General features: G+C 43.1%; 1 protein-coding gene across 2 annotated transcripts in view; it reads right to left on the bottom strand.

Annotated features, from left to right (window-relative positions):
- Window positions 1-2,832: 2,832 nt before the first annotated feature.
- Window positions 2,833-24,502, bottom strand: part of KDM1A (lysine demethylase 1A) — a 47,160-nt gene continuing 25,490 nt past the window's right edge. For both annotated transcript variants that reach the window (XM_075114472.1, XM_075114474.1), the window contains 11 exons: window positions 22,424-22,566; window positions 21,796-21,886; window positions 20,926-21,060; window positions 19,577-19,650; window positions 18,775-18,886; window positions 18,249-18,381; window positions 17,288-17,475; window positions 16,703-16,817; window positions 12,192-12,319; window positions 9,106-9,252; window positions 2,833-7,993 (listed from right to left, as the gene is read on the bottom strand). In XM_075114472.1, the coding sequence (XP_074970573.1) occupies window positions 7,808-7,993; window positions 9,106-9,252; window positions 12,192-12,319; window positions 16,703-16,817; window positions 17,288-17,475; window positions 18,249-18,381; window positions 18,775-18,886; window positions 19,577-19,650; window positions 20,926-21,060; window positions 21,796-21,886; window positions 22,424-22,566 (1,452 nt within the window). In that variant the 3' untranslated portion in view covers window positions 2,833-7,807. The remainder of the gene's footprint in view (window positions 7,994-9,105; window positions 9,253-12,191; window positions 12,320-16,702; window positions 16,818-17,287; window positions 17,476-18,248; window positions 18,382-18,774; window positions 18,887-19,576; window positions 19,651-20,925; window positions 21,061-21,795; window positions 21,887-22,423; window positions 22,567-24,502) is intronic.

Here is a 24,502-nt window from a genome sequence, read left to right as displayed (position 1 = left end):
CTTTATGTTAGACAAAGCTCTTTTCCTAGAGCTTTGAGAAGGCCCTGGGGGTGCTGGGGGGCAGCGAGGTGACCCTGAGCCAGCACCGGGCCCTTGGGGCCAAGGGGGCCAGCGGTGTCCTGGGGTGCATTGAAAGCAGTGTGGCCAGCAGGGCGAGGGAGGTTATCCTCCCCCTCTGCTCTGCCCCAGTGAGGCCACGTCTGGGGTGCTGCATCCAGTCCTGGGCCCCCCAGTTCAAGAAGGGCAGGGAACTGCTGGAGAGAGTCCAGCGGAGAGCTACGGAGGTGATCAGGGGCTGGAGCATCTCCCTTGTGAGGAAAGGCTGAGAGACCTGGGCTTGTTCAGCCTGGAGAAAAGAAGGCTGAGGGGGGATCTCATCGATGCTTATCAATATCTGAAGGGCGGGTGTCAGGGGGATGGGGCCGGGCTCTTTTCAGTGGTGCCCAACACCAGGCCAAGGGGCCACGGGCACAAGCTGGAACACGGGAAGTTCCACCTGAACATGAGGACAAACCCCTTTGCTGTGCGGGTGCCAGAGCAGGGGCACAGGCTGCCCAGAGAGGCTGTGGGGTCCCTTCCCTGGAGACATTCACATCCCGCCTGGCCGCGGTCCTGTGCCCCCTGCTCTGGGTGCGCCTGCTCACGCAGGGGGTGGGATGGGATGGTCTCCAGAGGGTCCTTCCAGCCCCCAAAGTCTGTGATTCCTTTTATCTGGTTTATTCTATTTGACTGCAAAACTGGGTGTATTTCCAGCTCTATTAAATAGGTTATTAGTATTGACTGACATTTTAGGAGCCATCCACAGCTGTCACTTCAGCTGCTACTCCCTGGGTAGAGCTCATTAACTAGAGGTGAAATCCTGTGAATATTCCCTCTGTAAAATATTTGTCTAAGAAAACTGGCTTTTGGCTTGCCGAGTCCCCTTTCTACCCCAGTTCACACAGGCAGCTACTGATCATTAAAGAGGTGGTCCTTCACCTCTTTAACGGTTACTGTAGCTACAACACAAATGCCACCGTGTCTGGCTACTGTCCGTAGCTTCCAAGGCTGCTTGAAGTCTCTCCCCCACCACCACCACAAGCACGTACCACAGGGTGGTTCTTTTTGTTTGTGATTCAAGGCCAGGCTCACCACTCCTATGTGGGGACACTGCAGTACGTGTAGTGGACTAACAGCCCACCTACAGCATCGCTGCTTAGCCACGACACTTCACTCTTTCTGAAGTCTTTTTTTACTCTTTTTTATCAGTCACATCTACTTGCTTTGGTGGGTTTAAGTAGTCCTTACGTTGCCTACAAACAAGCGTACGCTGTTGTTACTCCAGCTGCGAACCTTTCTACTTTAGTTGTTAGAGAAGCAGAGGAGCAGCATCTGGTGGCCGTATGAAGAGGGAATGTTCCAGAAGCTGTGTAGAAGGATGGACACGCTGAGCACCACTATCGGGGATTACAGCGCACTGCCATGAGGTGCTTACAGCCAGGGACTACACTTGGGTAACTGCAATCTAAAACAAGTGGTATCCAAATAGATGGTCTCTGCAGACAGACATGTACCTAGGACCTCTCCATGAACCCAGTAAATGCATTCAGGAGCTTCTGAAAGGCATGAACCCATAGATGGAAGAGATACTTCATCATCCAGGCTGGGTTGGCAGGCCAAGATATCTCTGTCTTTTAAGTGTGAAGTCTAAAATCAGACAATCTACCCTTGTTCTAGTGAAATAGCCTTAAAGTTATTGGAGTGCAATGATAAGAGTGTCTAGAAAAGAAAGTTACAGTGAGCAGAGGTCCCTTCATGGAGAGGTGTAATTAACACTTCAATGATGGGGACCAACAATTTAATAAAACAGAGATCCAAACTTTCGGCCCAGTGAGGCAGCAGATCCCCAAGCGCAGGTTATAGCCAAAGCAGTTTCTGCAGGAGTGGAAAGCTGTGAGCTGGGTCTGGAACATGGAAGCAGTAAATGGAAACCACCTCCACAGGTCCCTGCGGTGACTGTGTGGAACCGCACAACCAACACCTGAGGTCTGCGAGTGTGGCACATTTGGCCACATAGTAGTACAAAAGACTTGGAAGTAGGTCCTGCATTACCAGAACGCAAAGCCCTAATTAACAGAAGCAAAGGTCCTGAAATTATTTGGACCCAGGGACATAATGAGTTTCTCTAGAGAAGTGTGGCTAGAGGGAGTCCAGACCACCAGTGCAGAGGAAATGCATATGGTTAGGTGAGATAAACCCCACCCTAAGTAGGAATTTCAAACATTATCGTAATTTCTTCTGCAAAATCTTCCATGAAATGTCTTCACACACCTTTTATTTGGCAGTGCCCTGAAGCCTGCACTTACTTGTGTAACTGAGTTCACCTCCAATACGTGGAAGCAGCACAAACATGATCAGTGATTTCTGCAGCTCAACAGCACTTCTGGAAGCTTGTGAGCAAGTCACCCTGCTGCTGGTTTTTTTTCTTGTTATTTTACAAAGCATGTACTAAACCAGACAATATTTGCATGAGAAACTACAAAAATTATTCTGAGGGTATCAGTGCAATAACAGGCGCATTAACAATATTGCTGAAGCAAGGCCAGTTGAGCTGTCAGCCCTCCTTACCTATTTATCTGGCAGGACACAGAAAGGTTGAACCTACAGTGAAAATATGTCTGCTCTACGTTTCTTTGAAGCCCGGTCACACTTCATATAACCGAAAGGCTCCAGCAGCACATCACCAGAGTGTTCAGTTGGCTGGAAATGGGGAAGAACCATGTGTGATGGAGAATCTGGCCAGCCACGCTGCTCCATATCTATGTGCACATGTAAGAACGTGACGAAGCTGCGTTCCTTTGTGTTGGATATTTTATTGCATTTCTCAGCCTTTGTGACTGATGTTTTCCAGGGACTTTCTAAACACCACATTGACTTGATGCCTATTAGCACCTGGAAGTAATGGACAGACGCCACAAGCCCTGCAGGAGCTTTGCAAACAGAAGCCAACAGACTCTGTAGAGAAGCAACATCTTTTAGCAGACAAATTGGCAAACCTGCAAAAAACTAATTTTAAGACAATTTGTTCTTTACATAAGACACGTTCCATGACTGATACCACATGTAATTAAAGGGATGCTTTCACTCTCCACTGACCTTCTAGAGGTGACTTCTTGTGGGTTTTTTGGGTATTTATCCAGCCAATTCTGGTAACACTCAGAGCATAAGGTCTGGCAGCGTGCCAGTAGTTCTGTAATACCTGTGTGCTTTGGAGAAGAATGTCAGTGTAGGCATTTTCTGTAAGTTTCAATATTCCTTCTAAATAAACAAAAAATTGCACCTTCAGAAATCAGACACATTGGAAATTGCAAAACAGTCATTGGTAAAAGCAGCAAACTGGAAAACAAACATGAAAACATGGCATCTAATTCTCTTTTGGTAAACATTTTTGGGACAAGCAACTCATGGAATTAGCACCACCTTTAAAAAGCACCTGAAGCACACAAAAAAATGAATTTTAGTCACGTCGCTTTATGGAGCCACTTCATGGTTTAAAGTGGCTCCAGTGTTCATCACCACAGGACGGACTCTGAGCACTGTGTTGACCATAGTACTCTCAGTGGAACTTTTTTAGAAATATAGCAGGAGACCTAGTCAGGTGAGAATATTCATAATAAAAGCAGAAATTGAAGCACCCCAGTGAAGTTGGTCCTCTATGTTTATGATCCAGTCAATTACTAAGGTAACAAAACAGGAAGAACCCATGCTTTGCTATTAATTTCCACTACAGGCAAGACCATAGCAAGTATTCTCAATTCCTTACAGAGATTGAACACAAAGATCCTGAGCCACCAGCAGTTTATTGCAGAGTAGATGCTAGCACCTGACAAAACCACAGGCATGTGGAGAACTGAGAAATACCAACCTTCCTGCAGATTCACCCCATCCAAAATCACAGTCTGACTCAGCGAATGCATCCATGGCAGATTGCTGCAGTCCTTCATTCAGAACAGGAGGCCCGACTAGGGAAGAATGTTTTTCTTTCCAAAACGAGCACCAGTTTTGTTGTCACAAATGCAATTCACCTACCCATGGAGTAGAGTGAGAAGTGGCAAGTCCCTGAGAACAGGTGGAAAGGTGTGCAATCAGACTTGACTGCAAGGTTTTGCGACTGCGCCCGGCAGCCTCAAACCTGAGATAAAGGTCATCCATGATCTGCTGAAACCTATCGGGCAATCCCCACAGTAAGTCAGGGCAAGCTAACAGCAGCAAGGACAGAACAGCTGCACCGCAAGGAAGGATGGTGAGATGAAGAGGGCCTGGTGACCCATTTAGTTGCAATGCCATCTCCTCCTCCATAGGTTGCAGTGGTAGGAAGGCTACACAGGCAGCACTTAAATAGGACCAGCCATTATGGGTCAAGACCAAAGGTCCATCTAACAGACCCTGACAGGGAGCAGAGAACACTATGCTCTAAATCACATACATTGATAGTCTGGACTTGGAGCCACGATTCTGTGATTCTGTGACTTCAGGCACAGCAGGAGGCACCCCTGGGACCACAGAAGCAGCGGAGCAAGAGCTGCTAACTGCTGGGAGAGTACCTGCTCGAGGAATATCACACACTGATGGTACTGCAAAGAGCATGAGACCGCCCTGCTCCTGGACAAACAATGGAAGTTTCATGATGTGGCCTGGCAGAGCTGAGCCCCAGCACTACACTGGCTCATCACCATGTGCTCAGGCCATCTTTTCCAGGTCTGCATGCTCCAGCTGCCCTTGGGGTGATAGTGCTTTCCCCCAAGCTCCCCCCTCCATCCCAGCAATTCCACAGGATACAACCAGAACAAGGGACCTTCACCCAACCACTGCTCCCCACTGCTCAGGGTGCAGCCAATGCCACAGACCACAAAAAACTGGGCCATGGAGGGCAGGAACTGCAGCACAGCACCTCTGGGGTGTCCAGCACTTGCTGCACAGCCTTATCTGTGTCTTTGCTGAGCCTCAGACACCCCCAAGAGCTGAAAGTACTCTGAGCTGTTCACTCTCTAATACCCACTAAGGTTTATTAGCAGGGACTGGCTGAGGAATAGGTCCAGAGCCCCCAGAGATAATGGAGAGGGGAGGTTGCAGCAGGCCACAGATCATGGTCTTCATCTTCCAATGAAGACTCTGAAAGCTACGAACAGGCTACATCAAGTCACAGGGCCTTGTCCTCTCCTCCTGGCATTCCAGCTCCATTGCCCATGCCCATCACCACCATCAGCTAACACCCACCAATTCCTTGCATGCCTTCAAAATGGGTGGGAACCATCACCTCCACCTTCTTATTTCAGTCAGTCACCATAGTTTTCAGATGCCTTTTTGAAAACAGAAAACAGGACAGACTGGGCATGGGTGAAAGATTAGCCCCACTCAGTCAAATTGATGGCAAAGTGCAAGAGGAAGTTTGGTTATATTTGAATGGCTTCAACAAATTACTGTGTGCTGTTTGACAGAATTAGCCTGCTGAATAATCTGCTAAGTAACAAACAAAGCAGAACAAGGCAGCAGAAAATAACATTAATAGGCAAAGCAGAAGCGGCTTGTTACTTGTCTGGAAAAGACACCACTTGGCCATGTTAAGTTGAGGGCTATTTTATTTCCCAGTGGGCCAGAAGTGCTTTTCTGACTTTTTGACACTTCGCTAGAACAAGTGGGATGACAGTCCTCATGGCAAGAGACAGCACCATCACTAATCCCAACAACAATCCACCCCACAAATACAGAGACCCACAGAGGCTGGAAGCCTTGTTTCAGAACATAGCACCCCAATTCTCGGATCCTCTTCCCATCTTCAGCCAGACTAGCCAAGAGACTAGGTCAGCTGTTGGCCTGTCACACCTCTCATCCTGGAACAGGATTTCTCCAGGTAGTGGTGCTGATAGGCTTCACTGAACATAAGGCTGGAAATCCTGAGTCTCAAATTACTCTCAGTCACCCCCTGGACACCCCTCCTCCATGTCCTGCTGGACTTCCAATTCCTGCCCCACTGCAATGGCAGTTTTCTGACCAACCATCACAAAGTCTGTCTTGTCCCCTGGAAGGGATGAGGATGAGTAGCGTTGCTGAGGAGTACCCCTTTCAATAAAGAGCTCAAGTAGCAAAGTTAGAGATACAGGAAAGGTAGCACTAATGTAGACCGAAGCTTGGGAAAGAGGGTCCCCCACGGCACCAAGTCCAGCCACTTCAGATGGGCTTAGTCCTTGACGCCTCAAGGCTGTGCCGCCTCAGAGTGCTACCCCACCATGTCAGAGTCCTCTCCTTTCCCACAGCTTCTCAGAAGGTCTGCCTATGGAGATACGCCCTCAGAGACTTCACCATCTAGTGAGAAAGCAACCAGAAAGTAACAGGCATAGTCAGGAAGAAGAGCAATCTCCAGCTACTAAGGAAACACAACAGTAGAAGCAACGATGCTAGAAGATGGAGAGTCTGTGGCCAAAGACAATACAGCTGTGTAAACAAGCAGGGGCTGCAGGCGTGTTTGCTATGTATTTTCTTCAGGAAGAAGTGTGGGCAATGTAATTGTGGAGAGATGAGCATGGAAGAAGAGGAGGTACTGGTCCTCTAGTGAAACAGAAGGTGCAAGGACGGAAGGCAGTTGGGACAGACTGCACATGTACAGACACTGGGTCAGAGAAAGTGAGAACAGAAAAACTAAAAACAAAACAAAACCACAAAAAACCACACCAAACACCAAAACCAAACAGTGTGAAGAGAGACCATGGCTAGATGAGATAGAAATAAGCTGTAGAAAGAGGAGGATGAGGGAAGTTGGAAGAAATAAAAGTCTAATGCTAAATGGGGAAAGGGGGACAGGGAAAGAGGACCTAAATGTTTAAATAAGACCGCTCTGTGCAACAAAAGGAAGGCTCTATGTGCTGGATTAGTAAGAATGAAAATATTTCGAAAGGCAGCCAAATCGAAGTGGTTTTCAGAAGCAGAACAATGGCAGCTGTAACATGATCTCATCACACTAGCAGAAATCAACAGGTACACAGAGTGCCTACCTGCAGCATGCAGAACTCAAGAGATTAGGTCCCTCAGCTAACTTACTGCCTAGGCAACTCTGCTTCTACATAAAAACTACAAAAATCATTCCTATTTGTTTAACTTAAAAATATCCAGTTTTTTCTTTTGTTGAAAGTATTTAATAGAATAGTATGCTTAGCGCACACTCAGTAATACCAGCTTTCTTTCTAAAGCGGGATGCATACGGTGTAGCAGCCAATGGACCATTTTGTCAGGGTGTGATTTGCTGTTACTGGCAGGGAAACAGTTGCACCACATTTGAGAATGCCAGATAAGAATAGAATTAGTCTAAAAATACTATTCTTCAAAACAATACAATAAAAAACCCCAACAAAGAAGTTTACATAAATTCTACACTAAGCTACTACTCGTAGCAACCAGCTTCTAGAGGGCCTTGTGCGATTACCAAGTTGTAAATACACATACAGGTAGGAAAAAAAAACATAAAAACCCTCCAGCTATAAGCTTGACTTTCAAAAAGTATCTGCAGAGTCAGAGAAGTCCCTGACCAGCCTGGTAGTAAAGGATTCTGTGTACACCAACACTTCAGACTGCTGTAAGAGATTTTGTAAAAGGGCCAAGCCAAAGGTTAGGTAGGTTTTGGTAAGGGCGTTCAAACAGAAGTGTTATACAGTAACTCATGGCTGGGTCCTTCCAGCACATGACGTTACAGACTATGTGAGTATCTTTGTCCCAAGGAGTTGACAACGGTAGCACTGTGGTCTTGCCACTCCTCTTCTGGTTCCTTCTACTTTTCTTACATGCTGGTAGCCTGTTGGGGGGGGACCCCAGGCGTAGGCTGGCGAGGCAAAGTATACATGGCCCCAAGAAATTGGTCTGCAATGCGACCGGCTTCTCTCAGTCCACTCAGTAAAGCACCATGGACAGTTGCAGGGTAGTTGCGAATTGTATGTTCTCCCGCAAAGAACAGGCGAGGAATAGGCTGGGGGTAACAGAGAACACGGTTACGGCTTGTTAACGTTCTGTCAGAATCAGCAGCAAACAAATACTTTCAGAAGAATAATCAGAAGTCCTCTAATCACACCACAGTCCCCATGAAGGTGGTGAATATGAAATAGTCTATATTAGAAACATTTTAGCCTGTCCTACAAATTACCAAGAAAATCTTTATACACAGCTTGCATTTCTCAGGAGGGTTTCATGTTTGTAATGACTGCAGTATGAGGAAGTATTTTGCAATTATTTTCCAGTATCTTTGCTTTGATACAAATAAAGCTCTACTTGAAAACCAATACTTTCAGAACCACATAAGCAGGGGAGATTAACATCCCCAGCTGTATACTGGAAAAGCATTGAAATGTATCTACAAATCTAGAGCTGAACAGTTAAATGTGTTTAAGAATGATGGTTCCTAATCCTGGGACATGAACTCTAGCACAATACGCGAACAAAAACTTCAGCAATCCACTTCAAGTAGCAGTTTCTCTATAAGCTGAGACCTAAAACAACTACTGAGAGTGTAAAGTAGGAGAAAAATAGACTTTCGTATATTATACTCTGCAGAGAATAATTCTATCCATAGCTACGTTTGTTAATGACTTGTATCACTAGAAAATCCTCTCTGCTAGTGCTTTCAGAATTGCTACTGTTTCAAAGCTCCATCTTCTCAGAGTGGACTGGAAATGACGTGGGCCTTCATTGTGTTCGCTCCCAATTTGGGAGAGACCTTTGGATTCCTGTCCCTCTCACTCTGGCTTTCACCCTCTTTTCATATCCCTACAACTCACTTAAATGGTGATGGACAACATAAATATGGAGTATGAAACTCATGTATAATGTTTAAACACAATGTATAATATAATACTCTGTTCGGACATTACAAAATTGATTTTGTGAATAAAAAAAAGCTCTTATTCTAGTAAAAAAATGACAACAAACCTGGGAAGGCAGAATTCATGGATGGATTTTACTGGTTCTAATAATTCACCAGAAAACGCAAATCATCTAAACTTGTGTTTAGATATGTATGCAAATTACTTAGAAAAATCATCCTTGTTTTGAGGTTTTTCTAAAAGGAATTGAAACATCTCTCACCTGAGGAGCACCTGGAATGGCTGGCCCTGGAGTGATGGGCTGAGCCATCAAATCATAGTCATTTCCAGAAGATCCAGCTGCTACATAGGAGTACGATCCCCGGGCCCACGGGTCAGCACGCCAGCGCGACACCACCGTCTCTTTAGGCTGAGACAAGACAGGAACTTCAGTTGTTGACATAGTACAAGTTCTACAGTTAGTGCAAAATACGAAAGATGTAAATTGCAAGAATAAAAGACACAAAGCCCTTAGGCCAATGTTAATGGTGGGACTCCAAGTTCATATTCCATGACAACACATACCAAGGTACAAAACTTGTCTTTGGTGGCAATACCTTAATGCTTTCCAGTATTACCAGAACCCACTGCACATAGCTTTTGCACTAGAACTCAGACTTTGTAGTCAGCTGTACAGGCACACTGTGTACTGTTTGCTCTTTTCCTTCCCCCATTATCAACATAACAACAGTGCACACTTCCTACTCCTTTACCTTCTTTCAAGCCACAGCTTATCTGAACAGATCTTCTGATTTGACTGTGATATAGACCTATATAAGGTCTGTAACTTATCTGGGAAAATGACTGCATGAAGGGCACCTGCACCAACACCTACAGGGAAAGGCTGTGCATGTTATCTACCTGGGCTTTAGTAAAGCCTCTGACGCTGTCTCTCACAGCACCCTCCTAGAGAAGCTGGCAGCCAGTGGCTTGGACAGGTGTACTCTTCACTGGGTAAAAAACTGGTTGGATGCTGAGCCCAGAGAGCTGTGGTGATCAGAGCTAAATCCATCTGGTGGCCGGTCACAAGCCAGGTTCCCCAGGGCTCAGTGTTGGGGCTGGTTCTGTTTAGTATATTTATTGATATATACGACAAGGGGATTGAAGGCACCCTCAGTAAGTTTGCAGACGACATCAGGTTGGGCAGGAGTGTCAACCTGCTCGAGGGCAGGAAGGCTCTGCAGAGGGACCTGGACAGGCTGGACCAATAGGCCAAGGTCAGTTGTGTGAGGTTTAACAAGGCCAGGTGCCGGGTCCTGCCCTTGGGTCACACCAACCCCAGGCAACGCTCCAGGCCTGGGGCAGAGGGGCTAGAAAGTGCCTGGCGGAGAAGGCCCTGGGGGTGCTGGCTGACAGCGGCTGGGCATGAGCCAGCAGTGCCCAGGTGGCCAAGGAGGCCACCAGCCCCCGGGCTTGTGTCAGCACTGGTGTGGCCAGCAGGAGCCGGGCAGGGATGGGGCCCCTGTGCTCGGCCCTGGGGAGGCCCCACCTCAAATGCTGGGCTCAGGTTTGGGCCCTTCGGGACAAGAAGGCCCTTGAAGTGCTGGAGCACATCCAGAGAAGGGCAGCGGGGCTGGGGCAGGGTCTGGAGCACAAGTGTGCTGGGGAGCAGCTGAGGGAGCTGGGGGGGTTTAGCCAGGAGAAGAGGAGGCTGAGGGGAGACCTTCTCGCTCTCTGCAGCTGCTTGAGAGGGGCTGGAGTGTGTGTGGGGTGTCAGTCTCTTCTCCAAGTAACAAGTGACAGGATGAGAGGAAACGGCCTCAAGTTGTGTCAGGGGAGGTTTAGTTTGGATATTAGGGAAAATTTCTTTCCTCAAAGAGTGGTCAGGCACTGGCACAGGCTGCCCAGAGAGGTGAGGGAGTCACCATCCGTGGGGGTGTTAAAAACCACGTAGACGTGGCATGTCAGGACATGGTTTAGGACACCTGGGAGTGTTGGGTTCACAGTTGGACTTGATGATCCTAGAGGTCTTTTCCAACCTTAACGATTCTATGATTCTATATTTTTCCAGTCCGTCTGGTTTGCCAAGGTAGTGGTCATGATGAAGGATATTCCACTGAAAGATGCAACAGTGAGAGCATGACCAGGACTCAAACCAGTATCACTCTAAGACGTAACAGCAGCCAAGAGAAAATGGGATGTATTCGTAACCTTGCAGACAGAACATTGAAAAGTGATGGGTGTCAAGCTTAAAATCCCCTGGACTCCATTGAAATGTGTTACTGAGTTTTAACAGGAATCATAACTTGTAAAAGTGCAACCATCAAGACAGAAGCCTCATCTTCTTGGGCCTAAAGATGTTTCATGGAATTGTTTATGCTTGAACAGACATTCCCATAAAGGAAGAGAAAGGGCCTCTATCTAGCGAGGGTGTTATCCAGAAACCATCCAGCAGGCACCATACCACATCATGGCAAGGGAAGTCTCCTGGACCCCAACACCAACAGATCTGAGACAACCTCTCTGAGGCTGGCCTCAGCTGCAGTACGTTTGATGCCTTCTGCTGAGTCTGTGGAAAGGCCGGAGGACTGGGGCCATGTGCCAAGGTATAAGGCACCACTGGGGGTTGCAGACCACATCCCCCGATGGAGCAGAGCTATTTATTTACAACCAATGCCATTTGCAAGAACTGCTTCCACATTGCCTGTTGGGAGAACAGGCCAAGTATTCAGCTAAGTCACACACACTGTCAGTTGAACAGCTATAAGACTTCTCAAATCGATGCCCTAAGTACATAAGCTTTTATTTTGAGTAATATTTAAGTATTTTCTAAACTCCCCCTTCACTAACCATTCCTTTTACACTTAGCGTGCCTCAATACCCTTTGACTAGCTGCACAGGGAACTGATCCAGATGAAATATTGCCTTCAATCCCTTCCTCCCCCTTCAGTTATTTTCCAGCCAAACCAGTTTCTTTGTGGAGTTCATTCGTCAAGAGCTTTACTGTACTTTAGAGAAGGTGCAGAACATGGCAGGGAGTACCTATGCAGTGCTCTCAGTAGCCATGGACAGCTCTGCTGTAACCCCAGAAATGTAAAAGATAGAATATTAACTAAAGCTCTGGAAAAGCTCAAGTCTTACTCAGACTTAGAAAATCTTTTCTCCACGCCGCCCCCAACCAAACCACCCACCAAAAAAACCAAACCCCCAAAGAACCCCCCAAAAACCCCAAACAGCCCTTCCTCCCAAAAACCCCTGAACAACCAAAAGGTGGTACATACACCAAACAGCTCAATACTGCAGCCAAGCTACTGCTGTGGTACACTCTGAAATGCAGAGAAGTTACCCCAATACACTGTCTGGACTAACCTGTGGCACAGCACTGCTACCAAATATGCCTTTGAGGATGGCAAGGCACCGTCCAACGATGACATCATCACTGATATTTTCCATGATCCCTGCTGCTTCGCCTGCTACCAAGGCCAACAAAATCGGTGCTGGGGGTGGGAGGGAGGAGAGAGAAAACACAATTTAGTTATTGAAATTGAACATTTTCATCAGACAATTTGGACTCGAATAGGCATGGATCTGCAGCTAAGTTTTGAGGTTAAAAACTAAACAAACCCAACAAAAATAGTCCTGAGTCTTCCACCATCGTATCAAATTACCAAAAGGAAAATTAATTAATATATGCTATGGTTAGAATTATCAAAAGATCTGATGCATTAAAAATTAAATACACACATTAGGAAGTACAGCATGCAGAAGAGAAGAAAACCTTTCTTCAGTGAAGACACCACTTGTTTGACGTCGGATTTAAGTCATCTGTGTTACATTTAAGGGACTTAATACCTTCTGAGCAATCTCATTTAGGTACAATTAACATCAGCATAGCAGTTAAGTTACCTGCATAAGTACTTTACTCATACAAAGTATTTAGATTTCTTCATTATCAATGCACATTCACTTTAACTCATCTCAATGGGGTGGAAACTATGAACAGTAGAACGATATCCAGGAAAGCAGCAATTCTGAGAAGAATTCAGAATTCAAATGGACAGATATCACATAACTCAGCTGCCCATTTGATGCTGTGGTAAAGATTGTTCATGTGACTACAGGATTTAAAAGCAAATACATGAGGTCATTTTACCTCTGACCAGCTATGGTAGGACTAAGCATACATTTTCAGTAGTCACAAATTCAAGGAAAAGCGTAGGTAAGTACTGAAGACCTACCAGAATAACCCAATGGCAAGAAACATGCATTTACAAGAAGTGACTCAGACCCAAGCACTGTTATTTAATGAAAACTCCTTCAGTTGATCTTCTTCCTCCCGGAGATATTAATAAACTCCTAAATTTAGCAAAGGAAATACTACAGCTAGAAATAGATGTCAAGTCCAAGGAAATAAAGTCCTTGTTAAAAACTCAGCTTTAACTTTTGTACAGGTTTCCAAAGTGATGAGTGACTTCCTTATATCCTGGAATATATGTGGATGATCTGATACACTTTCCCATCAAGTTACTGCTCCGTAAAGCAAACTGGCTAAAGTTCCGTTGTGATATACAGGCTGGACGACCCAATATATTCTGGTTAAAACCAAAAGTCTTTGAAATTCTGAAGAAGTTAGACCAGTAAGGCTGTTATTAGTACGAAGATAATTACACTACTCAAGCTACAATTCCAACACTTCAATACACGGGACCTCTGGGACTAGAAGCAGTTTATTAAAGAAAAAAGATACAGGATTGCTCCTCTAGCTAAACTCCATTTTCTGAAAGATCAAGCCTAGTCTTTTAAACAATTGAAGGAAGATCAAAAAAGTGGCTTCCTGTTATCCACAGGCATTGGGATTTTTTTTTTTTTTTGTAATTTCAGCAGCAAAGTTTTTCCTAGTTTGCCATCCTTGACACAGTGAGTTCCCTGAACTTATTCAGTCAACATACTTCTTCTTGATGGAACAGCTACATACTCAAAATGCAGCTTCCAGTGAGTTTGTTCACGGAAACTTGTATTCAGGCAACCCCAAAATATTTTATGGAAATCCTGCCTTTCCAGGCACAAGACCCTGTTTTGTAAGCATTTATCCAGGCCTGAAAATGTTTCTATTCAGTCAGCTGGATTAGTTCAGAACAGTAACAGAAAGCCAAAACGTTGTAGAAGAACAGTGACTATTTCGCTACACAAACACCGAAGTGCCACTCAGAAAAGCTTCTTGCATGATGAGCATGTGTCACTGCTCCACAAAAAATTCTCTCCATGAGGCAGTGATGTTTACCAGACCTTGCTACCAAACAACAAGCAGAGGACGTGGTTTAGCCAGAGATCAGCGAGTACGCACAGAACTGTGACAAAGGGCCTCACCTTTTTCATCACATGCCTCTAGGAAAAACAGAAGAGCCAGGCAAGAAAACAGAGACTGAAATGTCACTGCACTTCCAGAAAACAGCGTTTCTGCCCTGTGCTGATGCAGTTTCTCCATCTTGAAGGATGTCCCCACAGCTACAACAGTAATCCAACAACACAGCAGAGCACGAGGCACAGGTTTACTCAGCAGTCATCACCTGAACTAGACTTAAACCACTGGGAGGATTCATGTCTGAGCTACGACAGCTCACCAGTAGCAGTACAGATGTGTGCAGTCTTTCCATCCAAGTTTCACTCCACTCTCCTGTCTTTAAACACTTCTCAGAGACCAGCTGGCTCTGCCAACAGAAGACCTTTAAAGAACTTCCACAGAACTGATACAGCATGTGCTGTGATAATTTCAGTTTGTCTGTTTCTGGATTAATAACTGTTCTCCAATCTGTTCATTTTAAATAGTGTCTGCCCAAAATGCTCTGGCTACAGAAATACAGAATATGTCAGAAATAAATAACAGCTTCACAAGTTCAGTCAGGTCTGCTTCAATATTTCACAGCGTAATCATGTTAACTGCCACCTAACTATCCATGAGAAATGGTAATTAGTTTTTTCAATTTCACCTGACTTGTGCTTTAGCATAGGGATTTATTGCATTTCTATTTTATTTCTATGTGCTCTGCCAATTTTCATGAGAAGGAAGGTTTTGCATCTAGCAGCAAAACCCTGTATGTGAGAGTCTTTCCATCTAAACCAAAACCCCAACACTACTTAAGCATGCAGTAGAGCCATCTTAAAGCCACAAAAGCAGACACGAACAGCCTTGTTATCCGAGGCTCATTACTTGTATTTCTCCATTAAAGTCTTATCAACCATTTTAACAATTCACACCCTAGAAAGACATGTTCCTTGCACAGCAATTTTCTCCAGTTAAAAGAAAAACCTGGTCTGCCCACGGTAGAGTGGAAGAAAACCCACTGGCACTTTAAATAGTCATCTGCAAGAAAAGTTAACTCATTTAATAGTGCTCACCTTTGCTTTTAGTATGATAAATGGCAATGAACAAAACCAGTATGCTTACTGAAAATAGCTTTTGACAACCTCTTGTGGCAGACACCAGCTGCAGATAAAACAAAACTAACGGCAAAGTCCAGCTGTAGAAAAAGGCAGAGCAATACCTTTTGCCTACTTAAGCATTTTTTAAAGAGTTCTAAATTTATCTGTCAGTCCGAGACCCGTGGTCTACAGTCATAGCCACTTTGCTGCTCAAAACAGGAAACGAGGTCATCCATTCAACAAACTGGAGACACCACAGCTTGCTTTCCTCCAGGGCACGCTGCGTCTTAACCATACGGATGGGCCAGCAGCTCATCAAGCTGGAATGGTAATGCTCAGCAAGAGGAACAGAGCGATCACCAAGCCGCTAGTCTGCTCCACTGAAATCTGTGCCCCATACTGTAAAAGTTCTGAAGTGCCCCCCTGAGAAATCGAAGCAGGATAACCTATGAGCTCCGAGTTCTGAAAATCAGCCACGTAAGAGAACACACAAGTCAACAGCACCCCTTATATCTGAAAAAAATGTAATTTATCTTGGTTAGTTCCTAGACACTTAAGTTTGAAATCCTGGGCAGCAAAGTCACCTGTCCCTGAAAGGACTTGAGGTTGCAGATGAAAGGGGCCCATCTACAGTTATCAAATCAACCCAGATTAGGCAGACAGCCCCATGAAACAGGTCTGGCTTCAAACTGTCAGTTCAACTTGAAAAATATCCAGGAAGATGAGGTTTTCAAAACTCAGACTAATGGATGCTAGTCCCAGTTGAATGAGAGGCTTAGTTGAAGAGGGGAAGAGCTCAAATAACGGTCTAAGTGGCCAGATAAAGTCTCTTTGAAATTAAGTTTCTATGAACTAGGAAATGGCTTTTAATTCAGAAATGCTGCAGAGACAAGCCACCCTTTTCTTGGAGAACCCAATACATCCTCCTGAAAAAGCAGATACTTGACTAACACTACTCTTAGGCAAACAGAACACATTATTTGTTGTATTTCTGAAGCACTATATGAACGTGTTAGATTAGTTCTTTGGGCTTTTTCTTAATGCGGCACAATAATAATCAAAAAAGTTAAGTCTTTCAGAACACCAGTGGCAACTAAATAGATGCTTAATAGAAGCAACCAAGATAACACTCAGTAAGTCACAGGACAACTTCACCAAGATGCAAGACAATAAAGTAGTCTATAAAAATGCGTTACTACTGTAACAACAGGTAGCAATGCAATTTAACTGACATAGCCTGGAATTCAGCATTAGTGAACCCATACTCGTCCATGTTCTGCCCTAATTTTACTACAGAATTGTTTGCAAGTCAGTGGTGCTCTCTGCTTCCATTTGTCTTCCTACAAATACTACCTTCTTGTATCCATATGCGAACACATAACATTTTAAAAAGCACTCTTTTCTAGATCTGAAACTACACAAATAAGACACCAGCAGAAGTGGACATGCACCACAGCTACCTTTGTACAGGTTCCAAAAGAGAAAGAGTTCTCCTCTGCTTGCAGTAGTGCTACCAACATGACCAAACAAATTGACACTTGGATCCCAGAAGACACGATCAAAACACAAAACAACCTAGAAACAAAAAGAATCAAGAGTTGGGAAGAGCACACAGGAAAAATAAAAGACGATTACACTCATTGATGTTTATCACTGGAAAAGTCAAGAAAGGAAAATCTGGCAAATATATACTGCATGTACATAATACATTAAGTGTATACCTATACTGCCTTCCATCGGCTAGTACGCTCTCTAGTTTACAAATTTACTGGTTAACAAGCTACATATTAATTCAACCTCCTTCTGCAATTTAGTTCTGAAGTTTAGTTTAAAAGTGGGAAGTAGAGAAGAGGTCCTTACAGTTCTTCAGATAATTTTCAGCATCAAAATCAAGCAAAACAGCAGTGAAAAACACACTCTTCCTCTCGTCCACCACACACATCCCATACACATTTCAGATGTATTGAACCCAGCGCAACCCCTGCTAGTTCACTGTCTGTTCACTGTTTGACTGTCTGCTGCAGTTCCCTCAACGACCAAGTCACCTTGTTAAGGTTGCCGAAACCCATACGCTGCACTGCAGAAGTTTTCCACTCGGGCAGAGGGGGCACGAACTGTACTGCTGGAGGCTGCTGTTTCAACACTCCCAAGGGAAGAGTACACAGCACAGCATCACACTTGTAAATGAAAGTCTGGCTAGTAGATCGGGTATTTACAGCTATCACTTCACAGCCTGGAAAGGGCAGAGAAAAACAATCATTTAGTAGGCCAGGATGCAACAGACTGGATTAAAAATTAAAGGAACTACCATAAAAACATATCCACGGCAGAAAACATTTTGTTTCATTAAAGCTATGGAGGCAGCTTTACACTAACAGTTACTTAACTTGTAGGCAAGTCAACTTACCAGCCACATAGCCCAAGTCCAGAAAGTGTAATTTACACAACATCTGAAAATGGCCTAAAGGTTCATCTAGGCCATGAAATTATATTTAAATATATGCAAAAATAAATAGCAAGTAGAGACTGAGCCTCTTATTGTGTTGCTCTCCCAGCTGACAGTTTCCCAAGCCCAATGTTTTGAAGCACAACAAAAAGATATATTCCTTCCATTTGTTTGAGTCCATACTACATTCGTTTATACTTGTAATACCAGATCCTGCGGCACCAAGCCTTAAGCATCCCAGACTTCTTACTCCAAAACACTTCAATCAATGAAGAAATGGGAGAATGAATGTGATCTTGTGAATCAGTAAATGCAACTGCAAAGGATGATGTCAAACCAGCCACAGAAATAAGCAAAGAACATCAAAGATTAATAAATCTCTAACAGCTTCCTACGCAATTAATCACAATAAGAAATGTGTCTGTTTATCTAACCCAGAACATATAATGGGAGGGTTTTTACAAGATCAGTCTTCACATCTGCTTCTAGAAACACTGAAATATTATTTCTATGGTCATATTCCCTCAGAGCAGTTTTCCAGAGGAGGCAGTTTCATTTACCTGATGCTGTATAGCGAACCTGTCGAACTGCTGTGTTTAATTTAATATCCAACCCTTCTGCCAAAGCTACAGGCACACAGGAATATCCATTCCTCACAGTCAAGTGACTGCCTGTGAATTCAAAGTCATCATCCTAAAACGAAGATGCATAAAAAGCAGGCATTTATAATGAAATCACATAATTCGACAGAAAATACTCAGCAACTCTACACAATGGCAAAACTTTTTCAAAAACTTTTTCTCAAAGAGTGAGTCGAATAGATTTGAACCCCTTTCTGTGTATTAGTCAAGTAGTAAGCGTAGGAACTTCCAGTAGACAGTGTTATCACAGATTGTTTTGGCACTACTAACAAAACGCCATCTGAAATTTCATCAGCAAATAACAATCATGTAAGAGCTCAATATGTGCATAAAAAGCAGGCAGCACGTAGGAGTTTAGAAACTGTTAACATAGAGAAGCTTCCATGAGAATGAACTTAAGCTTAAGTTTTTAGTGTATTACTCCATGAATATATTAATTAGCTACCTGGTCCCAGTGCTTCAACGAAAGTGTAGACAGGGGTGTAGCATTAGCAAATTCTAGGTTTGCAAAATGCCAGTCAAGTATCTGCCTGTCTCTTGATGACAGATAAACATCACTAGAAAAAAAAGAAAAAAAGGTAATAAATTTAGTTTGCTGGAGTTGGATGCTGCAAATGCATTACTTTTGAAAATGTATTCACCATCTTTTTTGTTTCAGACCCTCCTTTGTGGAGAAATAAAGAAGTTAAAAAGAACACAAGCAGATTCTGTTTCAAAGATTTGGACCTCCTTCATGAGAGCCGAGTATCAAAAAATGGCAAATTCACGTTTTCAAAGTAGAGTTCATGTAAAATATTCTAAGTGAAGCTAGAAACTTAACTTTAGAAATAAAAAACAGTTAAGGAAATAATAGCTTATGTAGCATATATAAAGATGATGACTAAAAGCCTAGTCTAATGACACAGAGCACAAAATAATAATACTTTACCAAAATAAGCAGGATCGGTATGCTACCATTATCGACTGGGATTGTAAATCTCAAAGTACCTGAGATGTGGCACTGGTTACAGTAAGGAGTTCTACTGCAATGCACCCCAGCTAAGAACCATTTTTTTAATCTGAGCCACCTCTAAACATGACGAAGATTGGTTCTAAAAGAGAGGGAGCTTAAACTTCCTGTTTGTACCTTCCCAACGCCTTGAGTTACCAGAACTAAAAGAAAGCTTACCATAGCGTTTAAAAACTCAGTGAGAAGTAGTAAAAAACCTGCTTTCCTGAGCATTTATTTTTATAGTCTGTATCTTTACCTTGGTGGATTGGCTTCAAGTTCTTGTAACTTCTCTTCCAGCTTTCCTTGTGTTTCTGCCAATTCATCATACTCCTAATAAGATTAAAAGCTAACATTAAAATCAGCTGACATGTAAAAGGACTTGAAGGCTTCATATAGCATCAGATGACCTGATCTCAAGAGAAATCAGTGGAAGATGCAGGGTTTTAGTGGAACCTAAATCAAGTTCTTTAAACGTTTAATCCAGTATTTTGCCCTCCTGCTGTTCAAATATACGGAAGTCCATGCCACACTGCAGGAAAGATTAGCATGCCAGTATTTCAAGAATGTAAGCACTTAGATCTGAAGAGCATGAAGTTCTAGTCTTCCATTCTATTACAGTCCTGGTATTTTAAGGGTCCCTGTGGTACTAAGACCTTTTTCCATATTGCACAAAATGTTATTTCTATTCTTCTTTCTCTCTTAAGAGGCTGTAGTTAATATTGAACACAGGGTTTTCCAAAGCAGTAGCAGTCATGCAAAAGGCAAAAACATGATCTAATTCAAGCTGCTTTCAGAATTTTTTTTTAAATTATTGAACATCAGTAGAACTAGGTATAAAGGCAACAACCATTTTCCTTCAAGGCAGAATAATTTGCAGTGTCCAGTAATACTGACAAGAGCACAAAGCTGTTCACTGTTGACAAAATAGAAGACCTACTACTTATGTATACACAAACACATTGAGCATCCAAATAAAGGTACATATCTTCTTTTGAACAAGTAGCTGAAAAACAGTCCTTGATTCTGTCTGACCTGGGTTAGGCAAGGTGTCTGTCACTATCATAGAAAGAAGTTTTTAAGGTTTCCATTTTAAGGCATACTTCTACATCAAGATACACACAGAGGAGGGGAGACTAACTCTGCCTGTCAAGATAGAGCTCTGTAAATGGTAATCTCTGGATAGAAGTCTTTTACCCAGGAAACCATGTTTTTTTATCTTAGAGAAAGAGCATATCTCTTCAAATACAGATTTTTTTTTTCCAGACTATGGTGAGACCCAGCAGTACTGAAGACCAAGTCTGACCTAAAATTTAGCCTTCAAAACATTAAATGCTGTCTGACATGAGCCAGCACAGATTGTTACCTAAAATTAAGCCTTCAACATGTCAACATAGTCTCCATCAGGACCCATGAAAGACAGATACCTAAAGGAACCTAATGCAGCCCTGTTATTGGTATTACAACCCAGAGTTACCATCAATCACATCCTCGATAGTGCTGGATCAGAGTGAGGGATGTGGAAACATTTATATTGGCTAATTTTATCTGGCTGCTGAAATCCTCAGAAACCACTGACTTAGGTGCTGCATGGATGTCATCCTTCACCTTGCAAAGCGCAGTCAGATCTCTGTGTTTGCTTTTCACAAGAAACTCCGCTGTAATATCCCGAGGTGGCTTCACTTCTGATGCTTCCTTATACTGTTGATGAAGTTCTTTAATCTTCTCTTTTAAATTCACCATCTTTTTCAGGTGGAGTAGGAAAAGGGAGAAAGAAAGGAGAAAAAAAAACTAATCAAGATGAGGGAAGGTAGATTTCATGCAAGTTACTGTGTAAAATGGATAGTCATCTCAAGCTATTCCATTGAGATTTCCCGGTTTTGGCAGATACTACTTATATGCAATTCTACCTCCAAGAAACCACAATAAATGCCAACAACCCCAAACCAACATGGCTTAAACCCAACATCATTGATTTCTTACAAATATGTTGCAAGTAACTTTGGATATGAGAGCTGTCCTCAGACGTTTTCAATTTGAGAAAACTTACACAGAGAAGTAAACATGTCATCTACCACAACCAAAAACATTTTAAGACGGCCTAAAACACTGTTTCTACACTACAAATCAGATTTTTCATAAAGACAATAAACATTTAAAAATAACTCCCCAAAGCCTCAGTCATTATCAACACCTCTAAAGGCAGCTATGACACAACACTGCTTATCAGGTCTGTCCTGTCCCTTTCTTTTCACATATTTATGTTTTACAGTCTTCCGCCCACCACTTATGTGCTCCTCCTCAAAAACAGAGATTCCTTTGACTTAACAGTGCTTCTACGCAGATCTTAAATCAACAGATATGTTTAAGAACAGCATTAATGGCAACGTTCTGATATTTTTCCATGGAAGTTTTTGTGCATTTTGCCACTTTGAGGAACACAATGCTATCGTCTTTTTCTAAATGTCATCAGCTGACCTTGTTAAGAAGATCTTTCAACTCCTCCTGTGTTTTCACAATTTTTTTCCAGTGCTCAATCTGCTCATCCTTCACATGCTTCTCCTGCAATCTGGAAAAGGTAAGAAGTGAGAGTCAGTTCAGCGAAAAATCCTAGTGGTACTGAGAAAGCTCATTATCACAATCTAATTAGTGTAACGCAGTAAAAGCACGTCATGGGGTATTTTAGTAAATCCTCACATAGCAATTGGAAAATTAATACAAGTTTCTATAAAAAAGGGATACTTGACTAGCTAAAAAGTGAGTACCTACTATTATTAAAAGGATTATTACAGATGCCATTAGCTTTCAAGTAGCATAAGCGGGCTGTATGCATACCAATTCATACTTAGTCAATATTCCACTACCAGTTACTGCAGTAGTGATTTTCAGGAAGCTTTCAAGAAAAGATGTCTGCTCCTTTAACCATCTTTGGCATATTTTGCTTCAATAAACAAGAGACACATACACAAACAAGACCTCAGCAGAGGCCAAACAGCTGGATCAAGTGGGAAATGCTTACCCTAGGAGCATCACAATTGTTTTAGGTGTCTTTTGGAAAATCCTCCACAAAACAGGAAAGTCTACCACGAAGAGAGAAGTCACTTACTGTATGACAACCTCCAGAGCCTGACCCAGGGAGACAGGCTTGTTATTGAGAACATTAAAATCCAGCTGATGACTGAGATAGGAGGTGGCTTCCAGCAGACGGTTAAATTCTTGCTCCACCATTTCATCTTTCTCTTTTGGAACCTAGGAGTCAAAATAACAAACTTTCTTCTTAATAACCTATTCATAAATAAAAAAGACAAATATAGATCACCAAAGTTCAAAGCCACAGAGACAAGACACTCAAGTAGTAGAGAGAAAATTTTAAAAGAAACCAGAGCAATGACATAGATTACCTCCTCTAGTGCAGTCTAAATTCACAACACCTTATAACAAACTCAAAATGCTACCATTCCCCAAATCAGATGAATAAGAAAGGCAGGGTGCAGATAAATTCTTAGAGCAGCGCTCAAAACAACAGGTATCACATGCCCTAAACTATAGCGACACTTCAAGAGTACAACAAAAAAGTAGCAGAGAATAGCCCTTGTACAAAGAAATTTAGTACCCTTAGCTCTCTCAAATGGTCAGACACCAAGGTCTGTACAACACAGTCACTTTACCAGGATGTCCGGCCAAAGAGCTACAAGACGACCAGGCAAATCACGATGACAACTGACTTTCTTGCATGGGGAAAGCAAAGCAATTTATGGGCACATGAAGATTTCCTTACTGGAAGGTACGTTCATCAAAGCTCCAGAAGCTTGCCAATGAGACGAAAGACCACTCTGAAGGTAGGATGGCTCTATGCAATCATGAAGCTTCAGAAGGCTCGGCATAGCTCAGTGAAGTAACAAGGAGACAGTAACTTATCTTTTGGAGTGGTCAGCATGACTAGAATATAGACTAGACTATTTCAGTTGGAAGGGGCCTACAACAATCATCTAGTCCCACGGCCCGACCACTTCAGGGCTGGCCACAAACCTCCCCTGGCGCAGCTTTGAACCATTCCCACGCATCCCATCACTGGATCCCAGGGAGAAAAGATCAGCACCTCCCTCTCCACTTCTCAGGAGTGATGGTATCTGACCGTCCTGAAGATATTAATTTAGATAGTGTGTGCTGCTGCCAGTGTGGAAATAGCAGTTAGGTGATGACAGCTGCATGTGCTGGAAAGAGCAAACATCACATGGTATTAACATCCGTTAATCTGTTCATCTACATTAAACAAAGGATAGAGAGAAAACACGGATGGGTGTAAAAGAAAGATCAGCATGAGGAAGAGAAAAAAGTATACACTTCAGAAAGACTGGGAAAGCTCTTGGATGATTGCTAACCAGAACAAGAGCTTGAGAGTTACTGTTAACAGTGCTAAACCTATCCCTGTGATTCTATCACATGGCTCTTCTCCAATTGTTGTTCACCCCTAACTCAAAGCACACCCTATGTCAACGGGGAAGTTATATCAGCATCTCATTGCTCTAATTAGGATTCCTCTTCCGCTTTGCAGCTGGCTACTCTAAGCATTCATTCTTGTGTCAATGGTTATCTTCTAGCTCTGTAGATCTTTCTTGTCTGGCATTTTCCCAGACTGAAACACTGAGGTTCACAATTAATAGCCATACTTCATCTCTGAGTACACGTCACAAGCATAACAAGGCAACTCTTCCAACTGCCTACACTAAGATGTTGATTCTTCCACTATCCTTGCAGTAAAATGTCTTAGAATCCTAAACTGTTCTGCAGGTAGTTTCTCCCTGGAGACTTTCTGCGTCATGAAATGGATTTCCCTTTTTCTGATGGATCTACCTTTTTGAGAGAATCTTTAAGAATGAAGATACCTCCCCCTGCCCCACAGCTGCCAAAGATTAGTGACTCACCTACTCTGCAATCAGTGCAGAGTTCTCCTTTTTTCTTATTACTGAAATTCTCCTCTCACTCAAGGTTATTATGTCTCTAAAATTACCTCATTTTTGACACTACTATATTCGATCCTATATCCACTATTTAGTTCTCAAGATTATGCATGTTTAAAACATGGTGAAAGTTTTGTGATAGCGTCAGCTCAAAGACTGGAATGTTATATGCAACAGCACTATAAAAGACACAGATTATATGATGACCAGAACATTCTAAAGAT

The sequence above is a fragment of the Phalacrocorax aristotelis genome, chromosome 20 (genome assembly GCF_949628215.1).
Source record: "Phalacrocorax aristotelis chromosome 20, bGulAri2.1, whole genome shotgun sequence".
Taxonomy (NCBI): domain Eukaryota; kingdom Metazoa; phylum Chordata; class Aves; order Suliformes; family Phalacrocoracidae; genus Phalacrocorax; species Phalacrocorax aristotelis.
The sequence above is the reverse complement of the archived record's forward strand: the minus strand, read 5'-3'. Positions and strand labels throughout refer to the sequence as shown.